This window comes from Tetrao urogallus (assembly GCF_951394365.1).
Source record: "Tetrao urogallus genome assembly, chromosome: 1".
Classification (NCBI taxonomy): Eukaryota; Metazoa; Chordata; class Aves; order Galliformes; family Phasianidae; genus Tetrao; species Tetrao urogallus.
In genome coordinates, this window is record NC_136813.1 from 13,936,979 (window position 1) to 13,949,603 (window position 12,625).

The 12,625-nt window shown below is 34.4% G+C and overlaps 1 protein-coding gene across 1 annotated transcript in view; it reads left to right on the top strand.

Annotated features, from left to right (window-relative positions):
* The window catches only part of DYNC2H1 (dynein cytoplasmic 2 heavy chain 1), a gene marked incomplete at both ends in the record, with an annotated part of 141,740 nt that overhangs the window by 37,431 nt on the left and 91,684 nt on the right, over positions 1 to 12,625 (top strand). The window contains 10 exons of the mRNA XM_079536134.1: positions 622 to 724; positions 1,716 to 1,883; positions 2,013 to 2,137; positions 3,173 to 3,421; positions 4,156 to 4,264; positions 4,744 to 4,857; positions 5,679 to 5,821; positions 7,894 to 7,972; positions 9,722 to 9,876; positions 11,687 to 11,824. Coding sequence (XP_079392260.1) covers positions 622 to 724; positions 1,716 to 1,883; positions 2,013 to 2,137; positions 3,173 to 3,421; positions 4,156 to 4,264; positions 4,744 to 4,857; positions 5,679 to 5,821; positions 7,894 to 7,972; positions 9,722 to 9,876; positions 11,687 to 11,824 — 1,383 coding nt within the window. The remainder of the gene's footprint in view (positions 1 to 621; positions 725 to 1,715; positions 1,884 to 2,012; positions 2,138 to 3,172; positions 3,422 to 4,155; positions 4,265 to 4,743; positions 4,858 to 5,678; positions 5,822 to 7,893; positions 7,973 to 9,721; positions 9,877 to 11,686; positions 11,825 to 12,625) is intronic.

Sequence of the window (12,625 nt, forward strand, 5' to 3'; positions counted from 1 at the left end):
ATATTTAGCTTTTGATATTTACAAGAAAATAAAAAGGCTTACCAATATTAAATTTCACATTCATATACTTTTCAGAATGTTGATATCTGATTTGAAAAGATTTCTAGATATTAGAAGTAAAGTGAATAAGTAGTAAGGGCATTTGCTTTGCTACAGATTTAGCGTATGATTTCGGCAATCATCTTAACCTGTCCACACTTTAAGTTCTTGAATGATAGTAGTATTTTCCAGCTTACTGAATGAGGAGATAGTGGACGTTATCACCTGAGCATATAGCAATCTGTGGATGTTGTAAGGAAAACAGATAGGAGGGTGGAGTTCCTTGCACACATTAAGTATGTCTGTTAGAATTTTGCACAGTTAAAATAGATGTTTAGACGCACAAGCTCATTTTATCCTCCCTCTTAAAATTGAAGAAACCTCTGGCTAGTGTGTCAAATATTTTAATTATGAGAAAATCTTTTGCATTCACAAAACAGGACAATTAATCAACGCACTTTTGAAAACAACTGGAGTGTGTATAAGGAATAATATGTAAATTTGGGACCTTAATTAAACTAATGGTATTTTGGGGAAAATGACAGCTGTTATTTCCATTTTTTTTTTCCTACTTTTTTTAAGGTACGAGCAAAATTCACAGTTGATGATCGTGGTCATTACCTTTTTACACCATGTATTCTTACTCAGTGGGTTCTTGGTTTATTCAGATACAAGTTATCAGGTGGTAAGTCACTTACTTAGTTTTCATTGATAAAGCAGTTCTGAAATGACATAAAATACTAGTGATGACTTCATGTGCAACTTGCTGTTCCATCTGTGGTACTTTTTTGATTTGGAAGGATATTCAATTTTGTACACTTTTTCTTTTAGATAGTTTAGACATCTTTCAAGACTAATTTTTATCTTGTGAAATAACTATTATTACTAGGTCATGAGCAATTACTCCTTATTGCACTTTTAGCTCTAAAATTAATTAGAGAAACTGTTTACATAAGAGGCATACGTAAGTAATACAAAAGTGTTAAGAATGTTAGATTAGCATTGTTTCTTTTCTTGGATCATCAGATGGTATAAAATTAGCTTGAATGAGGTCAGAGAAGCTACACTGACAGTCAATGAATGGGTAACCTAGCATATTTAAGAACTCAATTTTTGTGTCTAATGGTGACATATTTAGGCTTTTTTTGTGATGAACAATATGGCATGTCATTTACTAGCCCTTGAAACTCATCTCACTTCCTTTCTTACATCTGTGTAGAATATTGTATCATTGTATTCTCCACTGGCACTTTTGTAATACAGACTGTTTGGGGAATTTATTATTATTTTACTATTTATTATCAGTCTTTCTCTTCCCCTTTGAAAGTTTCCTGTTCTTTTTTTTGTTGTTGTTCATTTTAATTGCTTGGAATTTTATATTTCTGTTTTTACTTAGTGTGCAATACCTTGTTCATTTTCATTAGAATGCTGGCTACACTGAAGAACTACTTTTCATAGAATATTTTTTACTTTATCTTGCTGTGACACATAAGGATATTAAAAAGCACTTCATAACATATTTGCTTTTTCTCTTACTTCTTCCTTACTGATGCTCTCCTGCTGGTATGTAATTTCACTTACTCATTTTCAATTTCATATTTTAAATGAGAAATTTCAGAAAAGTAGAACTAATTGAAAAATATAAACTTTAATCTCTCCTATGTAATTGTTTTCAGGACCATCAAAACAAACTGCAGACCATGTACTGGAAATAGTTGCTTATGAAGCATGTCGTTTGTTCCGTGATAAAATCGTTGGCATGAAGGATCTCCATGTATTTGATAATATTTTGATGAAAGTGTTTGAAAGTGACTGGGGCTCAGATGTTCTGGGCAATATGGAAGGTAAAGCATTTGAGGCATATTACATAAATTTGAAATATTTGAATAGGAATTGCTTAATAGCATCAAATTAATCAAGCCAGATAGTGCATTAGGACCTAAATGTCTAACTATTTAATTTTATTTTTGCAGATATCTTCTATGTAACTTGGGGAGCTTATCAAGAGGCATTCACTACTCCAGGGCAGGCATTACCACCACATGGGAAGCCACTTGGCAAGCTAAACTCAACAGACTTTATAGATACTATTAAGAAGGTGAGACAGGATTAATTAAAGAAAATACATAGCAAGAATTTGTACCGGTGACTGCAAGACTTTTTTTTTTTCTTTTTTTTATTTGACTAAGTGACATACAAGCACCAGGTTTAGATCACAGTGTGCTGCTAGATTAAGGAATCATCTCCTACATTTGGTCAAGTGAAGATCTGTGGTGCTATATGGCAGACAGCAGGAGGTATTGTGTAGTGAGGTGCTTTTAATAAAAGCATGTCAGTTACATTTGCTGGAGATGTATAACAGCCCAGTGGGCTGTGTTTGAGAAACACTGATGTACATCTACATTTGTGAAATATGAAAAATGACACTTATGAGGAAATGCAAGTGCTAACTCTGCTAGGCAGACTACTTGATGAGAGCCTTGATGTCTGCCTCGTAAGAGTAGTGTTTGGTGGACTGGTGATCTGGATGCTTCCTATCCTTAATTGCCAACTTGTGACCAATAGGTAAATGATGAAGTTTAGTAGCTGAGTAATTAGTTTTACTTTTTTTTTTTTTTTTTTTTTTTAAACATTCTTTTTTAAATCTGACTGCAATTAAATTGGACCTTAAATTCAAGGTTTTGTTGAATATAATAAAGCAGAATTTAATCTTAGAATCTGTTCTTGTTTGTATTTGAATAGAAAATTCCATAATCTGCAATTACACAGCAATTAACTACCCGAAACACTGTTCAATATTGTGCTTATTGTGATCAGACTTTGATCTGGCTCATTATTTATTTCTAATTATTTCAGTGGTATATTTCTATTCCAATAAATGAAAGAATACCAATATATTGCAGTGCTGAGGATATTGCATGCTGCCTTTACTAAGGAAATGTGATTTATTCATTTCTGGTAAAAGGCAAGCAGTGTATTGAAATAATTTGTTTGTAATGAAGACCAGTGTGGCCTCTTGGACTTTCATTTCTGAATTTTTAAATGTTGGATGCTTCCATATCTTATTAGTTGTTTTTATTATCGGTGAATGTATTGGTTATTGTTTTCTTTGTTGTTGTTGTTTTTTCAATAGGGTGTTATTCATTATGGACGAGACAAAAAAGAGATAGAGATGTTACTGTTCCAGGAAGTCCTCAATTATGTGTCTAGAGTGGACAGAGTACTGAGTTTTCCTGGAGGATCACTTCTTTTGGCAGGACGGAGTGGTGTAGGTCGTCGAACAGTTACCTCCTTAGTTAGTCATATGCATGGAGCTTCTCTAATTACTCCCAAAATTTCCAGAGGCTATGAGCTGAAGCAGTTCAGAAATGATCTTAAGCATGTAAGTAGCTCAGCGCTCTGCAGTCTCAAACGTGCACGTGCATCTAAAAAAAGAATGGGAATTTTGAAGGACAGTAGTGTTGTGTGAAAGGAATTTTAAGAAAAGCATAATGTCAGTGGTCTGAATGAAACAGATTTTTAGATGTTCCTGTGTAGATCTGCATACTGTTCTTTACTTTCCTGAAACTCTACTGTTTTGAGTATTAGCACTTTTTTTCTGAGTGTTGTGGACTTAAAATGCATTTCAAGATTATATGAATGTTGGAAACTTTTTTTTGTATGTATGTTCACATATTCTATCTCTACTATGGTCTGCTTGCTCATAGGATAGTAGTTCAATCAGGTTAACTTGTAGTGATTGGTGAAATAATACACTTTATTCAAAAATGCAGACTTAAGTCAGCAGCTCTTTATACCTTCAGAACTGCTAATGAAAATTTTACAGCAAAGTCCCCAGAAGGAATGATGCAGCACCAGCACTGAGTCGCATCTGGAGCATAAATGCACTCTACGAAATAGTCTGCTGTAATTATTTTCTGATTACTAAGTTGTACATCTAGGTAGAATGTTCTCTATTTGTTATCTTGTATAACTGAATCACCTGGTAGTCTTTTCAAAATGTATCACAATTCATATGCTGTGGAAAAAAAAGAGTATATTGTCATGAGTAGATTATTGTTCTCTTAAGAACAACAGGCATTCATTCTATACTGAGATTATCTTAACTCTTTCTAGGTGATGGAGCTTGCTGGCATTGAAGCACAGCAGGTGATACTGCTGCTTGAAGACTATCAGTTTATTCATCCTACTTTCCTTGAGATGATCAACAGTTTGCTGTCTTCAGGTGAGATGAATCCAAAAAGATTATGGTACTACTCTTATGACACAGAAGTGGTTCAGTGAGGAAGTATTAGCTGTTCACTAACTTTATTTCCATACCAGAACTGCCAATTACCTTTCTGTTTTTGGTTTTTTTTTTCCGTTTGTTTTTCTTGGAGTACCTCTACACAAAACAATCTGTTTTGATTTGTTTCATATATAGTATTGGATCACTGTTTTTGCTTATGCTAAAATGAGTTGTTAAGGTCTATTTCTGTAATGTAAACAAAGTAGAATGTTTGTTTTAAATAGAATCACTAACGTGATTTGTGAATTTCATGATATGAAAAGAAGGATGAAATTCATGTAATGAAACTCATGAAGGTTTGGAGGGAAGTACTGTGAGTGCTGAATTCAAACTGTATATACAGGCTGCACAAATTAATTTGAATAATTGTGGTGTGGTGCATTTAATCTAAAATTTTAAATTCATTTATCAAATAGGAGAAGTTCCTGGACTGTATAAAACAGAAGAATTAGAACCACTTCTGTCTCCTCTAAAGGATCAAGCTTCACAAGATGGATTTACAGGACCAATTTTCAACTATTTCACATACAGTAAGTGAAGATTTTAAGTAATAATTTATTTCAAGGTTACAAAAAAAGGGTACCAAAAATATGGGTAAATAATTAGTAAGCCCCACTCTGTATGTAATTTGAACATAAAAGTAGGGTTTTTTTAGATAACAGGCAAGAATAACAATTACAATATGATATTCGGAGGCACAGAACTCTTGGCTTAAAATTAACTCCTCTATCTGAAATACTGTATCCATGAATGTTCCAAAAAGGTATTGTAAATTCTGTTAAGAGTAATTAGAAGGAAGAAAACACGTGTCTTAATTGTTTTCTGGTTTGTTTAGCTTATATACGCTTTAATAGATTTTTTTCTTTTATTGTATCTTAGCTACAACTCAGTTTAGATTCTGAGTACTAGGAGCAAGTTTACAGATTTAAAAAAAAAGAAAAAAGAGAGTTGTTTCTTCTTGGCCAACAAGAAGAAAAAAAGTATTTTATAAATAATTAATGCAAGTGAAAAAACACAGAAATTTGCAGTCACACTCAAAGGCCCTGGAACTACTTCTAATTGTTTCTTTATTGATTCAAATATACACCAGCAATATCCATTTAAATACTGTCAGCTTTTCTCAATTAAAAAATACATTAAAATATATATAATGAGAGTCCTTGATATTATTTAAACTTAGAGTTGAATTTGTAAGCATTTGTACCCTGCTGTATCATAGTATAATAGTATCTTTTCTCAAAAATTATTCTTTGATAAATATTTGAAAGGACAGTAAGTTATGTTGTATTTGTAGTAAAACTATTTTTGTATAGTCTGATTGTTATCTACAGTGTATGTTGCAATTCCTTAGGGATCCAACAGAATCTGCATGTTGTCTTGATCATGGATTCCACCAATATAAATTTCACAATAAACTGTGAAAGTAATCCAGCACTGTACAAGAAATGTCAGGTCTTGTGGATGGAAACCTGGTCTGAAAACAGTATGAAAAAGGTAAATTGCTTTAATTAAAAGGTATGATGTGCTTAAATGATTGTCTACATAAATAACTGAATTTTGATGAATAAAACTTGAGTAATGAAGGAATAATTATCATTATGCTTGGCTAACCCATTTCTGCTGTGTCCTAAAGATAGAAAATTCTACTGAACAGTTAATTAATATTTTTTATTTGTCCAGTAATTCTGTTTTGTTCTTTCTGTGGGCTGAGTTGAACAGAATACTACTTACTCTGACTCTAAAACAATATTTGTGAACAAAATACTGTTAGACTACAAGCAAAGTGATAAAGCGAACTATGGTTGATGATGGTATCCACTGTTATTACTATGTTTAGCAGCTAGTTTAAAGTAATTTTGTTAAAATTAGCTGCTACTGATACGTGTTTGCACTGTAAACCTTATGTTATTCTTGAATCTTTGTGAAGCATTCTGCTTGATGGAGCAGGCAATGTTTTCTTTTTAGGATCAAAATCTGCATAGTTTAGGATATTTTCAATCTAAGTATAAGATATATATTCTTTCCATATATTAGGTGACTTCCAAATTCATTTCCCTAACAGGGACAAGGCTGCTGGAGCTGCACATCTCCAACTTGAACCAGTAGTGGGGCTGAGTGTGTACTCCCAGTAGGTGCACGAACACCCACATACAGTGCACATGTACACCACTGGCCACACAGAACACTGCCAGCAGAAGCACACACAACAAACAACGCCAATGGTCTCATCCTCTTTACCTTTTCAGTGATCATAATGAAGTGTGTAATAATGCAAAATATGTACATATGCCTGATGTGGATCCCCTACTAGCTAGGCTTTAAAACACAGTATTTCTACTAGTTGGCTCGGGATCCCTCATATTCCCAGCTACTGGCATGCAGAAATATGAGCTGTTGAGATCACTGCCCCACCTCAGCAGTGGCCTCACTAGCTCATGTGCGTACACACACACACCTATACAGACACACACATTTATGTACACTCTCACACACACTCTTCTGGTAACTGGGATTAATCTCCCAGGCCATCTAGTAGCTGATCTTGGATCTATTATCTACCATTTTGTCCTTGGGATGACACAATGACTAAGGTACACATGTGCATGCACACACTCAGCCACGTACATGTATGTTGACCCCAGGACCCTACAGTCTATCAGGTGCTTGGCCTTGGACCCTCTTACTCCTCTGGCAGCCTGTTCTTCCAGGTGCCTCACGTAGTAAATCGTGTGCTAACCTGGAATGCTCTTCTGCTGAATCTCATAATGTTTTCCATACCTCTGATGCAGAAACCCCTTCAATCTAGTCTGCAAAGTAGTCTGGTTACTTCCATTGTCTCACAATGATGAATTTCACAATCTGGATCGTGACATTTGTCACCCGAGACAGCTGTGGGAGGAGCTAAAGCACAGTATGCATTTCTAACTGGATTATGAGATCTCCCCTATCATTGCACCTCAGGTTCAACAGCAGGTTTTACTGGAAGTTGTTTTTGGCAAAAATGTTTGGACCAATCCTGTCCACTAGTAAAAACAACTTAAAGATAGTTTACTTCCAGAGGATTTTTTTTTTGAGTGGTGTATGAGCAGTGATTAGATGTTTGTGATTTAGTTATATGCCAGAATTTTGAAAATGCTTTCATTTATTTTTATCTTTGTACGTTTTGTAGTCAAGAACATATGAAGATGAACACATACTCCATCTTAGAACATGACAGAAGCTTTAGACATTTGGACTTAGACATTATTTAATTTTGATGTTGCAGCCACTCAGTTGTATTTAAACTGCCTTCTGATTTCTGTTGAGTTCTGTATCTTTTTACATCTTTGACATTTGTGTTATCGTGGAAGTGTTTTAAGACTTTGTTTTGTGTTCATAAAGCCAACAAAAGCTCCTCTGCCTGAGAGAACAAGAAGTCATTAGTTCTAGAGAACAGCAGAATCGATCTATTCAAAGCTGTATTTTACAAATCCTTTATTCTCAATTTTAGTCTTTTCAGATTAGCTACTAAATTATTTTTTAATCCTAACTCAAATTTGAGTTTTAACCATCTTGATTTGTTTTAGATACCTGAAATGCTTTTATATGATGATGGAGAAGATAAGACTGAAAAAACACACAAAGAATTTAAGAAAAAGCATTCAGGTAATATTTTGGTGGAGCAGCTGGTTGTTACAACTTTTCATTAAACACTTAGTCCTGTGTTGGGCATAGATGATGGCGTGGGTAATTCAAGTAGGTTTTTGCTAGCATATTCATGAACTTAAGTATTGTCCACATGGGAGGTATTTTTCATTTGGAAGCATTAGTCTGGAAAATATATCCTGGGTCACCAAACCCAATCTCCTACTGGTTATATTGATATATTCCAACATAGAATGCCCTTTGATAGCCTCATTCCCTTCAGCGAGAGCTCTTGCATCAGGAATGCTTCATTTTCATCAACTGAACTTCAGGTTGCTAGATGCCATTTAGACACTGTCTTATCTTACAAAAAGAGATTAAGGGCCAAGTTACAATCAACAGACATATTTAAGAGGCTTATCGGTGTCCTTCCCATGAGAGAGTCCCAGCTTCCTGATAGAATGCAAAGTTTGTCTTATAACTGGGACAGACCCTTCCTTCAGTTATCCTTCATTTTATCTGAACGTTCAAATGAAGAGAGCTATCTGATTACTTACATCCTTTGCTACAGGAATAGAAGGCAGTTTCATTCCTTACACTTACATTTGTTTTTATGTAGTTTTGAGGGTAGGATTTGCTTTCATACTCAAATCAGATTTCTCCCAAAAGTGTTCCTCAGTTTCACTGAAATCAATCTGTGTTTTTTTTTCTTAAGGTTTGTAAGTCTAACACTGCTATCAAGATTGATTTCCTACTTTTATCTGCAAAAAGAGGCTGTACTTTATGTGCAAAAAGAGGAGGTACTTAAGTACCTTCATCTGATGTCTTTCATGCTAACAATTGAGATATAGTTATGCAAAGTATCTTTCATGCAGACTTTCACATGGTATTCCATATCATGTGACTACAACACATGATTTTAGCTCCTGTTGTACATTTGAGGCTTGAGATTTTATTGAGAAAATTCTGTGTGCCTGACTTATTGTAGAATGTATTTCTGGAATTTCATCATGTTAAGTCAGGTCCCGCAATACAAGGGGAGAATCCCAAAATGCTCCTGTGCTTGTCGGAATAGTTCCAAATTTGTTTTTTGTGTGAAAGTCCCTAAGAATCATCACCAGATGGATCAGATCCATACCATTACTTTTTGGGCTTGCTTTTCTGCATCAGTGCATAAATGGATTAACAGGAAAGATACAAAAAATGAGTTACTTCATAGTTGTTTGACAAATGCAATTTACTCATACTTATTATTTCTTGTTTTGGTTTACCCTTCTCAGTTCTTTCCCTGTGCCAGTTACAGTTACATGCAATTGGAATTCTTTGGTTTACTGGGGTTGAATTGAGGTAATCCACCTTAGATGTCTAATATTGGGCTAAGTAGGAGGAAAGGTAGAATATGAATGTGCCTATGTTTGATACTTAACAGAAAGAAGTTTGGTTTTTAATGCTAAAGTAGTTGTGAATACCGAGTAACTTCAGTTTATTGTAAGTAAAAGCTCACTTTGGAAATAATATGAGTTTATAATGAAACTTCAATTGTAACCATTTTAAAAATAAGGAGCAGAGCATAATCTAGGGGACCCTTCAAACACCCAACTTGGTAACAGTACTTTTGGCAACTTTTCCTAAAATATTGGTCTAATTATCACTGCAAAGTGTCAGAGCCAACAGGAATATAAAATGATAAGTTGTTTATTTGAGGTTTCTTTTTTCTAAATGATTTTCCTAAATGATTTTATTATCTATGTAACAAATTTTATTGTACAGACAATTCAGATTTTTGGAAGTCATTTCTGGTAATCCACGAGTCGTGTAAAATATATGGAGCAACGCCTAGCAGATATATGACATTCCTTAATGTATACAGTTCAATTAACAACAGTAAAAGAACAGAGCTGATAAAAAGGCAGAACCACTTGCAGGTATGTATTTAAAAACATTTTTAACACACAGCTTTTCAAAATGCTCTCACATTTGGAGATGCCTTGTATGCTATTTCAAGCTCTAGGTTAGATACAAGGAAAAAATCTTTTACAGTGAGGATGGTGAGGCACTGGCACAGGTTGCCCAGAGATGTGGTGGATACCTCATCCCTGGAGACTTTAAAGGGGAGGCTGGATCAGGTCCTGAGCAGCCTTTGTATGTGTTCCCTGTTCATTGCTGGGGAGCTGGACCACGTGGCCCTAAAGACTCTGTTATTCTGTTAGGAGCTGTAGCTGCTAACATGGCTGTGTAGGATATCCTGCCTGCAATAACTAATGCTGTGATTTCAGATCAGGAATAGTTTGAATCTTAATGTACATCTCTGTTTAAAAACCTTAGGGCTAAGGGTGGTACCTTCTTTTTCATTCATATTTTAGCTCTATTAGAATGGGCATGTCTTCTTTTAAAAGCAAAAAGTATTTGCAAAGGCTTTAGTTTTTTTGTTTTTTTGACATTATTCATGTAATGGAGTTGTGTTGCAAATGAGGCATCATCTTTTGATTATTTAAGTTCTGTCTCTGATTGTATATTAATATATAAATCTTTATGTCTATACAGCAACTTTCTATTTTGCGTGATTCTTGCATCCTTATATAGTTCAACAAGCTGTAAACTCCTTAGCCTCATGGTTACTTCTGTTGCCTGGGTCAGAATTCCCTTTTTTGTGGCTTTGCCTCACTTAATGTTTCAGACTTTTTCACACATTGAACCTGTATGCAATTAGTCTCACAGATGTGGCTTCGTTCCTGTTCTCTGTGTGTACCACACTACTTTTGAAACATGCTGGCTTTCCGTGAGTGCCTCCTTCTCTTCACAATGTATTTTTCTTAAAGAAGAGTCCCTGTCAAAGGTCAAAGCTTTTCCCTTTTAGTCTTTTTACTTTCACCTCCTTTTCTCAGTCACTCGTGCTATTTGCTCTGAAAGCACACTTGCAGTGCTTTCAGCTTTGCTTAAGAAGTGGTTCTTCTTAAAACATCTCTCTGAAATAAGTTACCTCTTTGCCTTAAATTCTGTGTTCTTTCTATTCATCTTGTTAATAGTTTTCCATCTCTGTATTAAGTGATTTACAAAGGATTTAAGTTTGCAATGTCAGAAACTGCTTACTTACTTAGGTGGTAGCTCTGATTTGTTTGTGACAATCGCTCATTTACTTCTTGAATTCTTTGGGTAAAGAAAAGTAAACATTTACAAGAAAATTATGCATATGTATCCTAGATGAAACATTCATTTTGCCTTTAATACATTTTTCAGAAGTGTTGAATTCTGTCTTCTTGATAATATGAATAATTTAGAAATTGTGAATAAAGAAATGGGAAAGATAATTGAGGCTTTGCTTTATGTACGTCTATGTTCTTTAGAGAAGGCACGAATATGTAGAAATAGGATAACCTAGTTTGATTCCATTTAATTTTTGTTGATTTGCTATTAGAGGAAATAGAATTACAGGGAATTAGTATCAGTTAACTGAAATGTTACTGAATTAAATAGAAAAAAGATTATGAGGATTTCATATTCAGGTTTTTGATGTAGTGAAACACCTTATACGAACACAAAACAGGTTTCAGCTCTCATTTTTGAGTTGAAATCTACAGGGGAGTGCTAAGAAATATGCATTATATTTTAATAAATTAAAAACGAATAATATTAGTCTGCATCACTGTTAGTCTGTGTGTACTGTTTGTAACCAATCTTCATTTAAATCTATATAAAATTCCATGCTAAACAATTGCTTCTTACAAACTTTTTTAGGCAGGTGTTTCAAAGCTGAACGAAGCTAAAGCCCTTGTGGATGAACTGAATAAAAAAGCTGGAGAACAAAGCATTTTACTCAAAACTAAGCAGGATGAAGCTGATGCTGCCCTTCAGGAAATTACAATATCTATGCAGGTACTGTAGTGATCAAATCTAAAATGGAGAAAAAAAAATAAAGACAAAAAACTCCATGGCTGCCTGTACTTTGTGGTGTTTTCAAGGAGTGCTAAACCTGATGATTTTACAGTAAGTTGCCTAAGGAAACATGTGAGTCTTGGGGCTTGAATAAATTTGTTGCAGAAAAGAGGATTTGGTAACTTAAACCATGTCTGAACTGATTAAGAAGAGATCAGAACCACTTTGGTACCAGAGTAGCATTTACTACTTGAGGTTAGTCTGTAAGTTTTCCTAGGAGTTCATAATCTAAACTGATCTGGTTTTACATTACTTTTAACAATATGAATAAAATACTAACAAGTAGCAGTATTTTAGGTTACAAATCCTATTAATTGAATTTGTGGACCCTTAAAAAATGTGTTTTATGATGTTTAATCCTCTGAAGTTGACTTCAGATAAAACTGATTGTTCAGTGTTTATCACTCCCTGAAATATCCATCTTTCAGCTCAGAGGTGGATCTGTTTTTTGAAGAGGTAATTTTCGTTAGTAGTATTTTCTCACTTAAATAAAATAACTGTTCAGAACAGAGATCTCTGCAGAAATTATTAATATGGGATAAATTATAACAAACCTGCTCTCACTGCACTGTTTTAGCACTGTGCTAGTCTGATCAGTCTGAAAAGAGCTTAAGTAAATAATCTCAAGGAAGAGAGATTTTTCTCTATGCATTGAAGTAGATACATGTTCTTTCAAAGCATTTGGTTCACAATTGCTTTCCATTTTTAGAAGCCCACTTGATATAGCAATTTTTTTTTTTA